General features: G+C 49.1%; 1 protein-coding gene across 4 annotated transcripts in view; it reads left to right on the top strand.

Moving 5' to 3' along the window:
* Dnmt3b (DNA methyltransferase 3 beta) overlaps nt 1–19132 on the top strand; it is a 38993-nt gene that overhangs the window by 16694 nt on the left and 3167 nt on the right. Inside the window, exons 3-22 of one of the 4 annotated variants that reach the window (XM_047539742.1) lie at nt 257–318; nt 1781–1885; nt 2933–3055; nt 3602–3811; nt 4759–4917; nt 7131–7238; nt 8115–8259; nt 8749–8808; nt 10284–10409; nt 10546–10590; nt 11272–11351; nt 11646–11758; nt 12199–12382; nt 12718–12802; nt 13162–13307; nt 13624–13714; nt 14431–14579; nt 15448–15533; nt 18021–18090; nt 18857–18975. In XM_047539742.1, the coding sequence (XP_047395698.1) occupies nt 257–318; nt 1781–1885; nt 2933–3055; nt 3602–3811; nt 4759–4917; nt 7131–7238; nt 8115–8259; nt 8749–8808; nt 10284–10409; nt 10546–10590; nt 11272–11351; nt 11646–11758; nt 12199–12382; nt 12718–12802; nt 13162–13307; nt 13624–13714; nt 14431–14579; nt 15448–15533; nt 18021–18090; nt 18857–18975 (2266 nt within the window). The remainder of the gene's footprint in view (nt 1–256; nt 319–1780; nt 1886–2932; nt 3056–3601; nt 3812–4758; nt 4918–7130; nt 7239–8114; nt 8260–8748; nt 8809–10283; nt 10410–10545; nt 10591–11271; nt 11352–11645; nt 11759–12198; nt 12383–12717; nt 12803–13161; nt 13308–13623; nt 13715–14430; nt 14580–15447; nt 15534–18020; nt 18091–18856; nt 18976–19132) is intronic. The other 3 variants (XM_047539743.1, XM_047539744.1, XM_047539745.1) reach the window with 3 other exon arrangements.

Raw genomic sequence — 19132 nt, 5'->3', positions numbered from 1 at the left:
CCTACCAGACAGTACCTGACTGCTCACAGGACAGCAGTTCTTGTCCTAGACTTACATCGCTCCCCTCAGAACTGCTCTGGGTCTGATTTTTGTACCTGGCCCTGTGCCTTGTTGTCCATGAGTACTTGGAGGGGACAAGGGAACAGAGGGCCTGAGAGTTAATTCCCAAGGGTGGTGGGGAGATCCCAGGCCACAGCCATCACCTGGCTCTCCTGCAGTCCGGGTCCCTCCCTGAACGCCGCTCTTTCCTCCCTAGGACGCAGATCCAGCTCCCGCCTGTCCAAGAGGGAAGTCTCCAGCCTGCTCAGTTACACTCAGGTAGCTTCGCACTTTCCCTTCGCGACTCAGACATTGGCTTTGATCCACTAGGTGTCCTGAGGTGCAAATTGCTACTGACAAGTGAAGCTAATCTTGAATCATTTCTTTTTTTCTAAATTGGGGAGTTTCATTGTATGGAATACTTTGTGTGTATGAAATGATCTCTCAACCTGAGCAGCAATGACAAATTCTTTTGTGTATGTGTGTGTGTGTGTGTGTGTGTGTGTGTGTGTGTGTTAGTTACTAGGGATTGAACCTGGGGTGAAGTGTGTATGCATGCCCAGGCCTTTTTAGTTTTTGAGAACAGGGTATCACCAAGTTGCTGAGGCTGGCCTCAAACATCTCCTCAGCTTCTCAAGTCACTGGAACTACAGGCCGGCCCTGCAGTACCTCACAAATTGTTTTTAAAGTCATCTTCTCATGGATAGAGTAGATATTTGGTTTTGATATCAGGTTATGTGGCCTCATGAAAATTATTTCCAAGTGGAAAAAACGTTTTAGATTTTAAGGAATTGTTACACTTGCTGTAATATTGAAGATTTTACTTCCATCAGTTTTACCAACATTTTTTTCCATCATGTTTATACTTTTTATTTCTTAATTTACTCAAAGTCTTTTTATAATCACCCATAGTTTTGTCCATTTGACTTTTTTAGAGAGCTCATGTCAAGCACCGGGGACAGTCATAAACAGAAGTCACAGACAGTGAAAACATCCTTGGGCACCTTCCATTTTTTTGCTAGTGGTGGGTGAGGATCCAAGAGATGATGTCCATCCTCTTGGGATGATGTCCAAGACAGACTGAATCAGACTCAGGAATGCTACCTTATTACTCTAGTGAGTTATCAGTAGTAGTAACGAAATCCTTCTGAGGATTTCCTGCGTCTGGGCTAAGCCTGTAATATATGAGGCTTGGTGTAACCCTGTGGCGCTGCGTGTAAAATCCAGTTCTAAAGTGAGGGGAATGGACTTGCAGTTCAAGGTGAGGGTTGAGGTGAGAAGTTTTACGAATGCTTCAGCCAGGCCTGGCTTCTCAGTTTTAGTTTTGGTGATCTGGGTCTGGGCTGCTAGGCTGGAGCCTGCACTAGGCCTTTTCTGACACCGTCCAGGGCTAGCGGCATTGCTCCTTGTCATTGTATCAAGAGGTGCCTCCAGTGAGCAGTTGGCCTGTGCTTTTTCCCGTCGCGGTGAATGGTGAAAACTGTCCTGGTTTCTCTGCTTCTCATGGTCAATTCCGTCTTCTACGTTGCATCCATCATTATTTCTGGGACTTGATTCACCGGGGTTTTATCTTGCAGATGTCGTGAATGTGATCCTGTGGTGAACTGATATAAAAGTCTTAAGACAGTATTTTTAGGTCTCCTGGGATGGCTTTCAGTAGCAGCCACTCTTCCACCCAAACTCCTTTGCTTGTGTGATTTTTGAATGACATTGAAAAACAGATCCTATTCCCTTTAAAAAGGATCTGACAAGAGAAGGAGACGGTGAGGAAGATGGGGACGGCTCTGACACTCCCGTGATGCCACGACTGTTCCGGGAAACCAGGACGCGGTCCGAAAGCCCAGCGGTAAGTCGCCACATGCAGAGCCCAGGCATTTGTGCCCAGGACAGGCCTGCTCAGGAAGCTTGGGGAGACATGGAAGATAAGTGAACAAATATATTGGAATTCAGGAAAATCGCAGCCAGGCCCACAGACCCTCATGGTTTGGAGGTTTATTTCAGGTGCCATATCATTTCTATGGCAGATTTCAAGACCCTATCTTGGGAATGATAGGTAAGAGTTTACAGAGTAGACAGCTCTGCGATCAATCACTTCAGGGAGACTTGCCACGTCTGGGCGGAGATGTTGTGGCTGAAGGAGAATTTGAGGTTTGAAGATGTGATGTCAATTAGCAATCATGACCACCCAGCCCCTAGAGACCAGACAGACACCTAGATTATTGGATTATGATCTCACTTTCCCATCTTAAGATGTGACTTTCGTTTTGTTTTGTTTTTGTGATTTAGTGAATTGAACCTAGGGGCACTTTACTACTGAGCTACATCCCCAGCTCTTTTTTTGAGACTGGACTTTGCTATGTTGTAAGGCTGGCCTCCTGCCTCAGCCTCTTTTAATTTCCTTTCTGAGATTAATGTCCTGCACCACCATGTCTGGCTTAATATCCATCCCCATGAGACATGGGAAGATTCCAGGAACTTCCTGGGATTAAACAAGTCTTGTCTATAGAATTCGAATATAGGCCTGCAACACCCAGACTCAGGCCTTTAATGGCCTTTCCTGTTCAGATGAGAGCCATTGCCTCAAATAATAATAATAATAATAATTGGCTTTATGGTCCTTTTAGGGAAACAAGGTTGGGGTTTGGCTAAATGTGCATTTATCTCACATTTGCCAGCCCTGGTTTCCACTGGCCAGATTTGTGTTCTGTGATGAACTCCACAGGATCTGTTGAGGCTTCTGACCACTACCTAGAAAACTCCACATTGCCCATTAACTTCCTCACCTCGTTCACATCCAGTTCAGACCACTGGGTCTCCCGAAATCCGGGCCTGTATCCCAGTCCCTGTACCTCCAGTCACCTAAGACCTGGTGCCTGTCCTGTCTTGCCTCCAGGTCCGAAACCGAAATAGCAGTGCCTCCAGCCGAGAGAGGTACAGGCCCTCCCCACGTTCCACCCGAGGCCGCCAGGGCCGCAGTCACGTGGACGAGTCTCCCGTGGAGTTCCCGGCTACCAGGGTTGGTTCCCCTGCCCCAGCCTCTCTCGGGGAGAACCCCTGGCTGGGGTAGCGTCCATGTCCGCTCTTCACAGCTCTTTCAGGATCTTGACTTTCCTTTTGTCTCCTGGGTGTTGGAAAGCTTCTCCTAGGCTGAATGGCTTCTCTCCTGGCCTGGTCTTGGGTGGAATATCCAGAACTGTCCTAGTGCCTCAGTATCTTCTGCGGCTCTCTTGAGGCAACCTCATGTTCCAGCAAACTGCTCCTGTCAGCTTGGGGACACAACGGGCGCTTACATACATCAGTGCCCTTCTCTGAGACGGGTCCTTGACGCCTGCTGGCATTACCTACCATTGTATTGGCATCTCCTGTTTCTGTTCTTTCTCTGGATGGTTGCGATGACTTTCTCCCACCATTTAAGGGACAGGTCTTCCTGGGAAACTCCTTGGTGATTTCAACCTTCTTGTTTCTTCACTCTTTTTGCTACCTGGGAAGCCACTGGGGGGAACCTCTGTTCAGTCACCTGCTGTGCTTTGCTGGGGCACAAACGATGTCCTTCTGTCCACAGTCCTTAAGGCGGCGGGCAACAGCACCGGCAGGTACGCCGTGGCCATCTCCGTCCAGTCCTTACCTCACCATCGACCTCACCGACGACGATGTGACCCCACAGAGCAGCAGTACCCCCTATGCTGGCCTGGCTGAGGACAGCCAGCAGGAGAACACAGGGTCCCCCCAGGTGGACGCAGAGGGGAGAGATGCAGACAACACGGAGTATCAGGTACTGGCTGAGGGTGCTCGAGGACGCTGACTAAGGAAGACAAAACAGGCACCGCCCCTGGTGGGGGCCTTGCTACCTACCTCTGAGCTACATTCATCCCCAGTCTTTTTATGTTATTTTAGTTTTTTTTTTTTTTTTTTTTTTTTCCAGCACCAGGGCTTGAACCAAGGGGCTCTTAACCACAGAGCCACATCCCCAGCTCTTTTTATTTTTTATTTTGAGAAATAACTTGATTAGGTCCTCACTGAGTTGCTAAGGCTTGCCTAGAACTTTAATCCTCCTGCCTCAGCCTCCAAAATCACTGGGATTACAGGTGTGCACCATCATACCTGGCCTACCATTGGTAACATTTAATGACCATCTACTGTTGAAATTTGTCATTTTTACCACTTCTGAATTCTAAATTTCCCATAGGCAACATTTTAAGTCAGGTGTCAGAATTGCCATGTGAACACTGATTTTTCTGAACATTACTTACTCGTACATGGAAGTGGGTACTGTGTTGGTGTTGGCATAGTACATAATGTGATTTCTGTTCACATGCAAACAAGTATACACCCTGGCTTGTTCCAACCAGAGGTGCCAGGCATTGCTTGCTTTGCTCGTCTTCAGGCATGCAGGGATCTGGATGATGGTTTAGTTGGGCATTGCTGCAGAAAGCCTCCCTTTCCACAGATATACCTACAGTGCGAGGTGTGCTCTGTGCATTATGTCAGAGGACGTTGTTTCTGTGGGTACACTTGAGTTCTTTTCATCTCACTCTTTTTCCTTCCCTTGGAGCTGTGGATGCACCCTGGCGGCTCACATGCTAAGAATGCCTTCAGAGCTACCAACAGCTGGCATCTTGTGCCAGGCTGTGTTTTGCTCTCAGGGTCAGTGGAGGGGCAGGTGTTGGCCAGGTCGATGTGTCTCCATGAATGCTATTCTTCCGTGTGCTTCTCTTCCAGGATGGGAAGGAGTTTGGAATAGGGGACCTGGTGTGGGGAAAGATCAAGGGCTTCTCTTGGTGGCCTGCTATGGTGGTTTCCTGGAAAGCTACCTCCAAGCGCCAAGCCATGTGCGGCATGCGATGGGTCCAGTGGTTTGGAGATGGCAAGTTCTCTGAGGTGAGTCACGGGCAGGGCCCAGTCTCAGAGGTGGAGACCCATTTGCTTCCCTCCTGGCAGTTAATTTGCCATCTTTCTGTAGAAAGATTCAGCAAAGCTGAAGGGCAGGCACCTCCTGTACCCCCCTGCTTACCTGTATTCGCCTATTGAAGCGAATACTTGGTGTTTGTGGCAACAGCTCATTCCACTTTCACAGGGGACAGGCAAGGGATTGGAAAGTCCTCTGGGTTCACGTCACTATGTTTACGTATTAGGTTTCTATCTCTAGGGCAGATCAGAGATATAGGGGGTTTGGAGTGTCTTCCTGGGTAGGCACCCAAATGGGGTCAGTGAAGGAGTCAGAAAGAATGGTCAGTGTCTCTTCATAGGCCTGCAAAAGGGGTGTGGAAGGCATCCCAGGTGACTTTAGGTTACTTAATAGAGTTTATTTCAGAACCTCTTGGTGATTGATATCAGCCATTTTAAATGAATTTTCCTGAGCAATGAGGTTTTCCAGGAAATGAGCTCTCTTTCTTTTTTAAGATGCTGGGAATCCAACCCAGGACCTCACTTGTACTAGGCAAGTGCTCTCTCAGCTCAGCTATACCTGCTGCCCAAGTTCCAACCCTTAAAGCATCCCGTAGAAAGCCATTTGCAAAAGACTGGTTTGAGTAGTGCAGGAAGAAGATCTTCTCTGTGATGGTCCCTCAGGAGTGTCAGGCAGCACCTGGGGACTGCCTGTGGGTGCACCTGTAATTCCAGTTTCTCAGAGCCTGAGCAGCTTAGTGAGACCCTGTCTCAATCAAAATCAAAAAAAAAAAAAAAAAAAAAACAAAAAAATAAAAGGGATGGGAATAGCTGGGCTTGGTGGTACAAGTTTGTAATCCCAGTGGCTCAGGAGGCTAAGGCAGGAGGATCATAAGTTCAAGGCCAGCCTCAGCGTTGATGTAAGTAACTGACTTAGAGAAACCTTTCCTTAAAATAAAAAATGAAAAAAATAACTGGGGATGTGGTTTAGTGTCTAAGTGTCTCTGCTGGCAATAATGCTCAGTGGTAAAGTGACCCAGGGATCAATCCAACCTTCAGTCCCCAGAACGTTTTAAGAGGTTCCTAAGGTAAAAGCTAGGCAGGATGAAAGCTAATGTGGGAATGAAGAATCATCTAGTTTGTTTCTGCTACTCAACTTCTATTTAAGATTCTAGTTTTTCCATGAATTGGCCTCTTTCCTGCCCCTTCCTTTAACATTGAAACTTCCCAAGGCTAATCAACATAGGACAAATTGGCTGTCTTAAGACTGCATGCAGTGTCCTCTCTGACCAGCAGAGGGAGTGGAAGGACAAGTGTGTGGGTATGTGGGCAAAGACTCCTAAGAGACAGATTTTCTTGAATTGTCATGATCCAGTGACACAGACAATGCTTTGTTCATGGTAATGTCTGATGCCAAGAAAATGCAGCATGGGACTGCTGGAACTGTGGCATGAGGTGACAATGTGTGTGGCTCTGGCTGGTGCAGCCTGTGCCTGTGTCTGGCTCCTGCTGGTGGCGCCACTGGCCATTTTCTCCTGCAGTGCTGGCCACACCTCATGGGGCTCAGGCTCTGTGCAGCAAGGAGGTGAGCCTTCAAGTGCACACCCAGGCCCGTGGCATGTCCAGAGTGCCTGGCACCTCCAATCAGCTGCCTGGAACTCCCACTTTCTTGGCCCGTCTGTTCACATGGTGACTTGGCATGAGTCAAGTGGCAATCTGTAAAATCAAATAACTAAATCATAATTTTAGTGCTTATTCTGTGCAAAGTACTGTACTCTAAACATAATATGAACTTATTTTAATCCAAAGGTAAAGAGAAAACAACCAGGCTCATAATCAGGAAATAGGGAAGCGAAGCTTCTTACAATGTAATGCACCCACAGTGAGCTGCAGGCCCACACCTTGGGTTGGTAACTGGGATATTGACTCTGTCCCCCTCACATCCCAACATACAATTGGTGCGCCCCTTCTGAGTATCTTGTTGTCCATACCTGGAGGGGTATGTGCCATTGCTGGCTCTGTGTGCTGGCTCTTTTTTGCTTTTTGTTTTTCTCTCCTTTTGAATTGACATCTGTGAATTGTGTCCCCAGGAATGGGCTGTGTGTGAAAATCTTCCCTTCCTGATGGACAGCCCTCCCTGTGGGAGGCACACCTTCACCTGAAGGCACAGGAGTTAGGTAGATGTTGATGATGTCTTTCTCTTCTAGGTCTCTGCAGACAAACTGGTGGCCTTGGGGCTGTTCAGTCAGCATTTTAACCTGGCCACCTTCAATAAACTGGTGTCATACAGGAAGGCCATGTACCACGCCCTGGAGGTAACACGGGAGGGGGAGTGAGGTCCTGACCCAGAGAGCAGGTGACCGCAAGGTCAAGGATGACCTGGAGGACACAGGGCCTCCAGAGAGGAGGTGAACATCACCAGTGTTGGTGGCCTGGTTGGGAAGGGGTTCAGATGTTTCCAGGTCTTCTACCTGCTGGCTGTCATTACTGGTGTCTGAATTAGGAAGGACGAGTAGGTGGGAGACTGGTTCGTGCCAGGAGGTAGGCTTGCGGAGACCTCAAAGCTTCCTTCCTGTGAGGGTGGTGTGGTTCTTCAAGGCCACGACCAGAGAGCAGCTCAGGCCGCCGTCTCCTGCCTTGTCTGTGGGCCATGGTACCACCTCTGAGCCATCAGGTGCTCCCCTTCCTCCTACCCTGCTTGGAATGGTTTGGGACCAGGTGGCAGTCCTGAGCCAGCCCCTGTGCTAGTTTCTCTGTACTTAATTACACTTGGAAAGCCTCGTGTCTGCATTCTCGTTTTCATTATGAAGATGAAACACGCTGCCTTCTTGACTAAGGTGCGAGGACTGACAGGCTTCCTCCATATCATGAAGGGGCAGACCCTGTCCGCTTCCGCTGGTTGAAAAAAGGCTCATTCATTCCCTGTAGGGAAGAGATCATTCCCGGCTTCCCGAGGGCAAGATTTAATACTCACCATCTCCCACCCCCAGCTCCATGACTTCCTGCCTGTCTCCCTTCACAGGCCCCTCCTTCCCCAGTCACATGCTGCAGCCCAGGACAGCTGTCTGGCTATGCAGGGGGCCCAGTGTGAAGGGGAATGTAGGCCCCAGCAGGGGGACTCCCCGGGTGTGCCCTGGCGAGCAGTCCCTCCGCCCCCGTTCATCACAGACTCTGCCTTTATATCTTGGCAGAAAGCCAGGGTGCGAGCTGGCAAGACCTTCCCCAGCAGCCCTGGAGACTCATTGGAAGACCAGCTGAAGCCCATGCTGGAGTGGGCCCACGGGGGCTTCAAGCCCACTGGGATCGAGGGCCTCAAACCCAACAGCAAGCAACCAGGTGGGAATGAGTCCCTGAGGCAGCGCCCATGCCACTGCTGGTGGGAGCAGCCCTTGGGAGACAGGGCCGCCCCGCCTGCCCCTGCCCCACCCAGCGGTCCTGCAGCCCACTCCACCTAGGCCCACCTCTTGTGTCCGTGAACCCAGGCCTGTGGAAACACCTAGAGCATACGAATGCCATGCCAGGCATTCCTGGCCCCCTGGACGCCTTCCTGCTAAGTTACATTTACATGCATATAATTGAGATTCAGTCTCATGAAAAGGCGAATAAGCAGGAAGCATCCTTTTTTTTTTTTCCTAAAAGGAAAAAGATAATTAAACTGGTCCCTGGCGAAAAATTAATAAGTAAAGCTACCTACCGTATGCTGCTGCAAACATTTTCCAATTCCATATTTCCACCGTTATACCCGAGGTTTCCTGAAATGCAGGATGTGTCCTAATAATCCATACATTTAATGTTTTCTGTTTTGTTTTGTTTCCCCCTATAAAGTGGTTAATAAAGCGAAGGTGCGTCGTGCAGGCAGTAGGAACTTAGAATCAAGGAAATACGGTATTCCCTTCCCATCTTTTGACTACGTTCTATTTTCTTTGCTCTTTCGATTTCTTGGCATATGCAATGGTCACTGGAAAAGAATCAAATTTCTTAAGTCAATCTGAAGCCCCTCACTCCCCCGCCCTTACCCCCAGGTTATCCTTGTCGGGTGCACTTCCTGTAGACTTTTCTGAACACTGTTTGGATTCCTGCTGTCTTTCCCTTTATTTCTCATCTCCAACAGTTTAAGCACTTATCAATTGTCATTTTGTCACAAAGAGTACTTATGATTTTGATGGCCGTATAATTTTCTTAAGGGCAGAGTCAAATTTTACCATGATGGTTAAATGAATGGGGTTTTTTGATTCAATAGAAACATGAATGGGATTTATAAAATTCCATTTATACAAAGGGAGCCATATTATTTATTGTCTAGTAGTTTTCATTGAAAAGGGGGCATGTAATTTAATACTAATTATACATTTTAACATTTAAGTATTTATAAACTGCGTTAATGTGGGTGCACTATAAAAATTGAGATATTTCACCCTAGATCTTCCTACATACCTTAATTCTGGGTTTGAACCGGAGTTTGTTTACCAGTGAGCTATATTCCAAGATTTTTTTGTGTGTGTTTCTGGGGATTGAACCCAGGGCCTTGTGCATATGAGGATGCACAACTGAGCTATATATATATATAATAAATAAATATATAATAAATTATATATATATGTGTATATATATATATATATATATTCAGCCCTTTTTATTTTTTTGGTAGTGGGAATTGATCCCAGGGCCTCTCTATTACCGAGCTGTATCCCCAGCTTTTTATATTTTAATTATGACACAGGGTCTTGCTATGTAGCTGAGTCTGGCATTGAACTTGTGATCCTCCTAATGAGCTGGAGGCATGTATAGTGTACTCCACAATAACTTTTAGTTCTGGTGCTAAATATTCAGAGGAATTATTTTATCTGTGTTAATATAATAAAGGAAGTAAATATAAATAATTGGAAATTGATGGCAGTTGAATAAATTCATAGTTTATATTTAAAGTAGATTCAGATGTCCAAGTTAGTATCTGATTTTTCAATTAAAGTTCGAAGAAAAAGCCAGTTCCTCCGTCACTAAGTGAGCATTTCAAATGCTCAGTAGCCACATGTAATTTTGGCCAGCTTCTTGGGCATGTCACTTGTAGATGTGTCAGTGTTTTCACTGGGTTGCACTCTAGTCGCTGGTTCCAAGAGGGTGTGTTCTTTTACATCTATACATATTTAAAGCCAGACACAGTGGAGATCCCGCCTCACCCTGGGTGAGGTTTCAGATTGGCTCCTCTCCCTGGTAGCCTGTGATGGTCGTGGCCACACAGTGTCAACTCCCCTGCACTGCCCTAGATGTAGATGGTTCTCAGTATATCATGGTCTTGTCCTGGACCACCCACCCTGTACCCTCCTCCAACCATCTATGGCTGCCATCTGCTTTCCATACAGAGAACAAGAGTCGAAGACGCACAGCTGATGACTCTGCCACCTCCGACTACTGTCCCCCAACCAAGCGCCTGAAGACCAACTGTTACAACAATGGCAAAGACCGCGGAGAGGAAGATCAGAGCCGAGGTGATTGTTGGGAGAGGAGGTGGATTGGCGGTGTGAGGACCCATTTGTAGGGCTGTGCAGAAGGGAATCGGACCAGGAGCTCAGAGGAGTCGCCCTGAGCTCCTGTCCTCACACCTTCTCCCTCTCTCCTCAACAGAACAAATGGCTTCTGATGTCACCAATAACAAGGCCAATCTCGAAGGTAATATTCGCCCACTTACTTCTGGGTCCTGCCCACGGCCTGCTCTGCCTTGACCTCTCTCCCTGCATGGGTTTCTCCCACACCTCTGGGCCTCAGCTCAGATTGGGCTTTTTTACGCCCTTGTTGGAACATTGTGCAGTCCAAGTACCATGTTCTTTTTTGACAATGGTTTATCTTTTTAATTGAGAAATTTTTAAGATTGAGACTGCGCAGCGTGTTGGGATGAGATAGGTGGAACTCGAAACCCAGCTCAGTGGCACCGGGAGACTTCATTGGAGAAGGGGAACTAGCTTCACTTCTTCCTCACCTTGATGTTGTACTTTAGTCTACAAATGGTGTTTGGTTATTCAGTGTTGGGTAGGAAAATTGAGCCCCCGACCCAGGGAAAGCCTAATTTGCCACAGTTATGGGCATGCGACACCATGCCCAGCTTGTCCCACTCTTCAAGAGAGAAAAATGTTCACCCCAGGTCCTCAAAACATCCCTCTGCTGAAGGGGCCCTACCCAAGCACTGTCATTCAGCTGGGCCAGCCCTTTGTGTCTGCATGAGCTTGATGTTCCCAGACTCCCTGGTGAGCACACCTGCAGACCTGCAGGGATTGCTCAGGAGCTGTTACCCCGGGGCCACACCTAGTGTTACAGCTGTAATTGCCATAAGCCGTGACCTTGTCTTTCTTACAGATAGCTGTTTGTCCTGTGGTAGGAAAAATCCTGTGTCCTTCCACCCTCTCTTTGAGGGTGGTCTCTGCCAGACCTGCCGGGTAAGTCCTGCTCCCCCTGCCCTACTCTTGGCCCTTCTTTCCTCCACAGCCTTCTAGTTCCTTCCGCTGCAGATGGCACCTGCACACAGGCATTAGTGAAAGCCACCCAGGGCCCCAGCGCCTGCAGCTTCCTTTTGAAGGGCAAGAAGGTCATCTATAGTGGCTGGCAAACCAGAGTCACTTGTGCCCTTGAAGGATACCAGGCCACCTCTGACTTGATCTGTGGCTGTGTTCTAGGCTGAGCCTGACTGGCCCTGTTCTTTGGTTTCACGCGCTTTTCTCTCCGACTGCCAGGATCGCTTCCTCGAGCTGTTCTACATGTACGACGATGATGGTTATCAGTCCTATTGCACCGTGTGCTGCGAGGGCCGTGAGCTGCTTCTCTGCAGCAACACCAGCTGTTGCCGGTGAGCACTGGACCCAGTGGGATCAATCTCAGGGTCCCAGGGCTCCCAAATTGTCCCCTGCACTTCCTGCAATCCAGAGGCCGCTACCTGTGCGATCTCAGACATGCAGACATGCAGAGAGCTGAGGTGAACTGGAGGTAGTGCCCCTGGCCACTGTGTGCCATGTGTGATTGTCCTTGGGCTCTGGCTCATGGGGTGTCTCTGAGGGATGTGTGGGGAAGGGGGCTGAAGGAAATACTCTCTCTCCAGAGCTTTGCCAAATTGTTAGGGTCTTTTGGAAGTGACAAGGGCAGTTGATGCCTTTCTGTGCAAAGGTCACATAGCCAGTGTCATGTGGGACTTCACAGTCATGGTGGAAACTTCAGGCAGTGAGTTGCCATCTACTGAGGGAAAGCTTCCTGGTGACGAAGCTGTCCCTTCTCCCTGGCCACTGGGTATAGGTGCTTCTGTGTGGAGTGCCTGGAAGTGCTGGTGGGCACAGGCACAGCCGCGGACGCCAAGCTTCAGGAGCCCTGGAGCTGCTACATGTGTCTCCCCCAGCGCTGCCACGGGGTCCTGCGGCGCCGGAAGGACTGGAATGTGCGCCTGCAGGCCTTCTTCACCAGTGACGTGGGGCTTGAATACGTAAGCCACGGGCCCCAGGGCCACAGGGCCACAGGGATCTTTAAGCTTGAAAGGAATGGAGGAGTTAACTAGTAAAGATCCATCATAAATATGGCCTCTCAGAGCCTCAGACTGACACCCTGTCAGGATCCAGGTCTCCCAAGGAGAGTTCTCCCTGGTTTCTCAGTGTGGGGGATCTGGGGATAGAGAGGCACTCCCCACCCGATGCATGCGGGACAGTTCATGCCTTCCCTTGCCAATTCTGTGGCAGCCACAGCAGGACTTAAACCCCTTTCAAGGCCAGCTCCTCCCTCAGGGCTCCTTCTCCTCCATGACCCTCCTTCCTTATCTGGCAGGAGGCCCCCAAGGTGTACCCTGCGATTCCCGCAGCCAAACGGCGTCCCATTAGAGTCCTGTCACTGTTCGATGGAATTGCCACAGGTAGGCAAGTTCTCAAGGGGTGCTCTGCTTCCACACTGGGGGACGACAGCTGGGGATTTGGAAGGCCTGGCTATTCTTCCTTTCCCCCGACTCTTAGTCCTATTGTATTTGTTTTAAAATCCTATTTCGGCATCTGACTTATTTTTCACAACACATGCATAAATATGTTGGCGACATTTAGTTGACCATTACGACCATCTCCAATCTTGGCTCTTTCCACTTGCGCCTGGCGCCTGCTTTGACTCCTAGTAGTTGCATAGAGAGGACCGTCCTTACTCTGCCAGGGCAGGAAACCACGGCCAGCAAGCTGCCCTGCCCTTGCTGTTATTGTGTTCACGTGTCCGCCTTTCGCCCTGCAGGTTACTTGGTTCTCAAAGAGTTGGGCATTAAAGTGGAGAAGTATGTCGCATCTGAAGTGTGTGAAGAATCCATTGCCGTCGGAACCGTTAAACATGAGGGAAATATCAAATATGTGAATGACGTCAGGAATATCACCAAGAAAAACGTGAGGGCGGCCTCTCCCCTGGGGGCTCATCTCGCTTCCTTGTCGACCAGCTGTGCCCTGAATCCTCCCTACTCTCACGTCAGCCCCAGGGTTTCGGGTGGGTAAGGGCCTGTGCCTCTGGTTGCTGTGATGAGACCTGATAAGAGGGTAGTGCCAGGTGATTTCCACCCTGGGCAGCGTTGAGCTGTGCACTTTCCTGGACCCCCGATGGAGTTGTTGACCAAGGAAGATTCTAGAAATGGGTTTTCTTGGCAGTTCCCTGGGAATCCCTTTTTCCCTCCCCTCCCCTAACCCTGTCTGTTTTTTTGTCCCTCAGATTGAAGAGTGGGGTCCATTTGATTTGGTGATTGGCGGAAGCCCATGCAATGACCTATCAAATGTGAATCCGGCCCGGAAAGGCCTGTATGGTGAGCGGCTCTTCTTTCTCGAGTCACCTGAGTCCTGGTCCAGGTGGGGCCTCCTGAGAAGGGATCTTTCTCTCCATTCTTCCTTGGAGACTTAGGCACATCAGGCCCTGTGCATACCCCATTGTACATCCTTGGCCCACAAAGAAAGGACACGCTGTTGCCTGTGGGGGTTTTCTCCTTTTAATTAGAGCATTAGGTTTATAAGTAGTAGCTGGGTACATCTTGAGAAAATCATGCATGTGCGAGGAATTTGACTTCAATACCCGTTTCCCTCCCTCCCCTAGCCTTTTCTACCGCCTTTCGCTTGGTTATTTATTTATTTTTTTTTTAAATCTTCAGTTGTAGGTGAACATAATGCCTTTATTTTTTTACTTATTTTCATGTGGTGCTGAGGATCGAACCCAGTGCCTCACATGTGCTAGGCAAACACTCTACCACTGAGCTACAACCCCAGCCCTCGCTTGGTTATTTTTGACCCTTTCGGCACCTTTACATATGCATTCATGTTTCCTTCTCATTCCCTTCCACTCCTGCTCCTTCATTTTCTCCACTGACCTTGATTTCTCCACCCTGTGTGCTTGTTTAGTCATTCCAGAGGACCTCGGGGAGTTGGGGTGCTGGCTTGCTGTGGGGGAATGGTTGGGAACCTGTGGTCTACAGGGTATGGAGGCTTTTGCTGAAGGGTTTGAATGGCCTTCTCCCCTGTCTGGGCGCAGAGGGCACTGGCAGACTCTTCTTCGAATTCTACCACCTGCTCAATTACTCGCGCCCCAAAGAGGGGGATGACCGGCCGTTCTTTTGGATGTTTGAGAATGTTGTAGCCATGAAGGTCGGCGACAAGAGGGACATCTCGCGGTTCCTGGAGGTGAGGGCTCCCAAAGGGCTGGTGCTCAAAGGTACCTGGGCAGGGAGGGTCCTGCTGCTGGCAGTGAAGACTGCCCGTGTTTCCCAGGATGATTGATAGGTTCTTGGCTGGGGCGTGGCCAGATCTGTGGGAAACATTTATTGCTAACATCCCCCTAACCCCCAGAGGTCAACAGCAATGCAGCCGTCCTCTGCTGTTACAGAGGGCCATGAGGTTTGACTCAAAGATTGTTCTAGAGAATTCTTTTCATTGTTTTGAAAAAATGGATGCTTTTGGGGTTTCAGGGGAGTTTAATTATCTATTCTTTGACAGACAGACATTAAGCCCTGTTGGAAATGCTTTTTGTGTACTTAACTCATTAAGGTTTCGGAATTGTTACAGCTCTAGCTTCAGGGAGGTGATAGAACTGGCTTTGTCCCTGATGCTCTGTGAACCTGGCAGCTGGAGGTACAGAGCCATCTATTGCCCAGATACCTTCTTTCAACCAAGACCTTGATCTGCCAGGTTTTGGTTATGAAGTGCCGTTTTTTTTTTTTTTTGCAGTACTGGGGATTGAACCCAGGCAGGGCCTTGTGCTTGCAAGGCAAGCACTCTACCAGCTGAGCTATCTCCCCAGCCCTGAAGTGCTGTTTTATAGGGTCATCTGGCATGCCCCAGGGGGTACCTTTTTTTAGAATTTGCAGGTCCAATAGACCATAGCTCTGTCCTCCAGTGGTCCTCTAGATGGGTCTTGGCCCTTCCCCTCATTGGGAGATCTGTCCCTCTAACATAGCCAGGGGCAATTCTGTCACCTGCATCATTCAAGCCCTGCTGAGTGACCACTGACATCTGATTCTGGCTCCAAGCAGCTCCCCTTCTCTCTCTGCAGTGCAACCCGGTGATGATTGACGCCATCAAAGTGTCTGCTGCTCACAGGGCCCGATACTTCTGGGGAAACCTACCAGGGATGAACAGGTAACAGGGTGCTCTGAGTGGGACCCCAGGTAATAGCCAAATCACTACAGATAATGTCAGCTTTGACATTCCAATCTTCTAGAAAGTGCTGCTGGTGCTTCAGAACTGTAGAAATACCTAGGAATCTTAGACCGGGACTTCAGGCCTACTGACTTCTTCCAGGTCAAAAGCAGATGGGCCTGGTTTTTAAAGGTCCCTTGTGCTGAGGTCACGTCAATGCCAGCAACGCCTCTTGAATTATTAATATTTCTACATTCTGCCCTAGAAGTACCTGTCAGGAAATGGAAGTTGTTAAAGGTGTTATTCCCACTGACTGCCCTTGAGATAAAGGGACCTGAACCAGGCCTGCAGAGCTGGAACGATAAATGGTAGCTCCCAAATGTATCTTCTTGAGGCTCTCTGCCTTTTTACTATGTACCAGAGCTCGTTCAGATCTCTTTAGTTAGACATGTAGACCCACAACAAGTGGTTTTGCTGAGGACGAATTATCTTGTCTATATGTGATTTGAAGAACAACTTGCCAATTCAAAATGTGGCAACTGACTTCCCAGGCTTGGGAATGTGTTAGCTTGGAAACACCTTCCTTTAGAAGCGTGATTCTTTGGAAGCATGATTATTTTCTGGCATTGACCAAATTGTGGATAGAGCTGAGGGAGGGTCTTGGAGTAGCATGGATAGTTCCTGTTGGCTATCTTGCCTTTGTACTTATTCAGCCAATGAAATGGTACTGTGTCCACGATCAGAACTCCCAGGCTCCATTGTGAGGGTCTCAGGGTAGTATGGAGAGTTGTGCTGTTTACAGTCCCTGGCTCTTATGGAGTTGACATGCTAATGGGAAGGATAGGGATGACAGCGGATGATCCCAGGTGCGTGGGAGGCGAGGTGGGCTTTGGAAGGATTGATGGGGAACAGAGTTCTAAATGAAGTAGACCCATGCAGTGACAGTGTACAGACAAAAGGAAGGGGTCGGGCATGATGAGTGGGGGGCACCTTGAGACCACCCTGGAATCAAGAGTGATTGGGAAAGAAGGGACAGAGAACTCCAGGTATGGAGTCAAATAATGTGTGGTCTTGACTGTGGTACCGGAAGTTCACAGGCAAGGGAAAGCACAGGAGGTTTTAAGCTGCTGTGTCCCAACATCATGATAGTTTCAGGTGGAGAACAGACAGCAGGTAAGGGCAGAGACGCGTGGATGATTGTACTGTGAAGAGAGAGGGATGTGTGCGCCGTTAGGAGAACTATCTGCTGAGAACTGAAATAGGAGTGGTGGCTTTGGGGTTAGTAGCATGCCAGTACTTTGGAATTAGCACGAAGGGATCAGCAAGAAGGTAGGCCTCACCATCATTCCTCTGCCTGGGCGGAGTGTGAGTGAGTGCATGGGTGGATGCAGCTGAGCTCTGTGTGGTTATGGGTTGTCGGGGTCAAGCATTGGTCAGGGGCTGAGGCCACACAAAGCTAGTCTGTACTAGTCTGTGCTTTTCCCCTGGTCCTTTGCAATAGATGATAATAGGGTGACATTGGAAATCTGGAAGGTGAGGTCAGGAAGTCTGCAGACTTGGGATAGGTTTTGTGGGATTTCTCGGCCCCTCGTGGACAGTTTCATCCTCACATGTGAGTTCCTTCTGGCTTAAAAATTTTTTTTCTTTTTTCTGGTGCTGGGGATTTGAACTCAGGGCCTTATGCTTGCAAGGCAAGCACTCTACCAACTGAGCTATATCCCCAGTCCCCTGGCTTAAAAGTTTAAACAAGGGCTGTCACATATTCAGCAACTGCTTGCAGATGTCTCATGTGTTTCTGCTCTGGAACGGCTCCTCGCCTTTGGGTCCATCCTTGCCCTTCTTAAGCCTGTTTGCTTCTCTGCATTTGCAAAAAGGTTTTTCAGAGTTAAATATTAAGAGGCCAATCAATCCTTTTGTGACCCACCTCACGACTTTCTCCGTGGGTTGACCTCACTGACCAGCATCCTCAGCCTGAATCCCCAGAAGTGAGCCACCAACTCTGGTTACTGTGCTAGTCTATCAAGTAGTCCCGCAAAAATCCAGTCCCAGCTCCCTTCCAGTAAAACCCACACTGGGCTGGGGTTGTGGCTCTCGTGGAGCACCTAACTGCCTAGCAGTCACTTCCTTCCCAAACAGACATGAATGCCGTGGAGCTGGCATGACATCATCGATGCCACTTCACTTGGCCACTGAGCAGAGGTGCTCCTGGCTCCTTGTCCTACCTTCTCACCTTTCCTCATTGGGGGCCTGGCTTTGACTCATGCCAAAATTCAGGAGGTGAGGTAGTCGCTGCAGACAATGGGCTGTCCCCTCCAGGGGTGAGTGCACCCCTGGCCTTGGCCTGGATTGTTGCCTATCATGTGACAGGAGCTCTTTCAATGCCAGGGCCCATTTCTGCAGCAAAGACCCTCCCTCCTCCCACCCCATGAGGTGCCTGAGCGAGGCCTTTGCAGAGGGTAGGAAGTAATGGGTTTTGGCTGTTCCCAGGCCTGTGATAGCATCAAAGAATGATAAGCTCGAGCTGCAGGACTGCTTGGAATTCAGTAGGACAGCAAAGGTAAGATGTGCCCCCAGACAGCCTGCACCGCCCGCTCTCCTAAACTCGCACTTGGTGAACCAAGGTGGTACTTGGAGATGACCTTGGTGGTGCGTCCCATTGGTTCCTACCCCCACCCCCACCACGTGACTCTGGTGCTGGGCCTCTTCTCCCACACAACTGTTCTGTCCCCTCTTCAAGTACAGAGTGTAGGAGACTTTCTTGATAAACAGATAATCACTGTGGGAAACCGACCCTGGCTTTCCAATTGTTCATGCTGGATACATAAGAGACAATTTCAGCTGGCCCTTCCAGTAACAAAAGTAACTGATGCTGTTTCAAAAAAAAAAATTGTCAAGTCACAGATAAATACATTAAGACGCCCATGAACCTAATTCCCCATGTCTTCATGAAGCAAAGAACCACTTCTCCAAACTCTGATTGACCATTCTCTGTATGTATGTGGCTGCTTTTTCTTCCCTTGATCATGCTTAATCAGTACTTCTGTCTTCTTGGCTCCCCGTGATCTCACGCATAGTTACCTCTTGCTCCTTCCATTCTCACCAAGACTGGTCCTTCCTGTGCATTAGCTTCTTGGTGTTTGGGGAGCACACAATGTTCTGGTCCTTCTGAGGCTCCTTCTCTTACTCTCTGCCAGCCCTGCCCTGCCCAGCCCCCACACCTCTGCCCTCCTCACTGCATCCATCTTTTCCCAGGGCTTTGCAGCCTTGGCACCACCTGTAACCTGTCCTGCTGTGCTTACGCCTAATATTGTTTTGTTCTCCAGTTAAAGAAAGTGCAGACAATAACCACCAAGTCCAACTCGATCAAACAGGGGAAAAACCAACTTTTCCCCGTTGTCATGAATGGCAAAGAAGATGTTCTGTGGTGCACCGAGCTCGAGAGGTGAGCAAGGCTGCACAGAGGCAGGAAGGGGCGGAGCCAGTGGTCCAGGCCAATAGCAGCTCGGGCCAGGCCTCTCCACAGCCTCATGGCCTCAGGGAGCAGGGTGGGCAGAAATGCCCTTACAGAGCTCGCCTGGGTTTCTGGGCAGAACTGGTGG

Source organism: Sciurus carolinensis, chromosome 2 (assembly GCF_902686445.1).
Source record: "Sciurus carolinensis chromosome 2, mSciCar1.2, whole genome shotgun sequence".
Lineage (NCBI taxonomy): Eukaryota > Metazoa > Chordata > Mammalia > Rodentia > Sciuridae > Sciurus > Sciurus carolinensis.
Note: the sequence above shows the minus strand (reverse complement) of the source record. Positions and strands in the feature narration are given on the sequence as shown.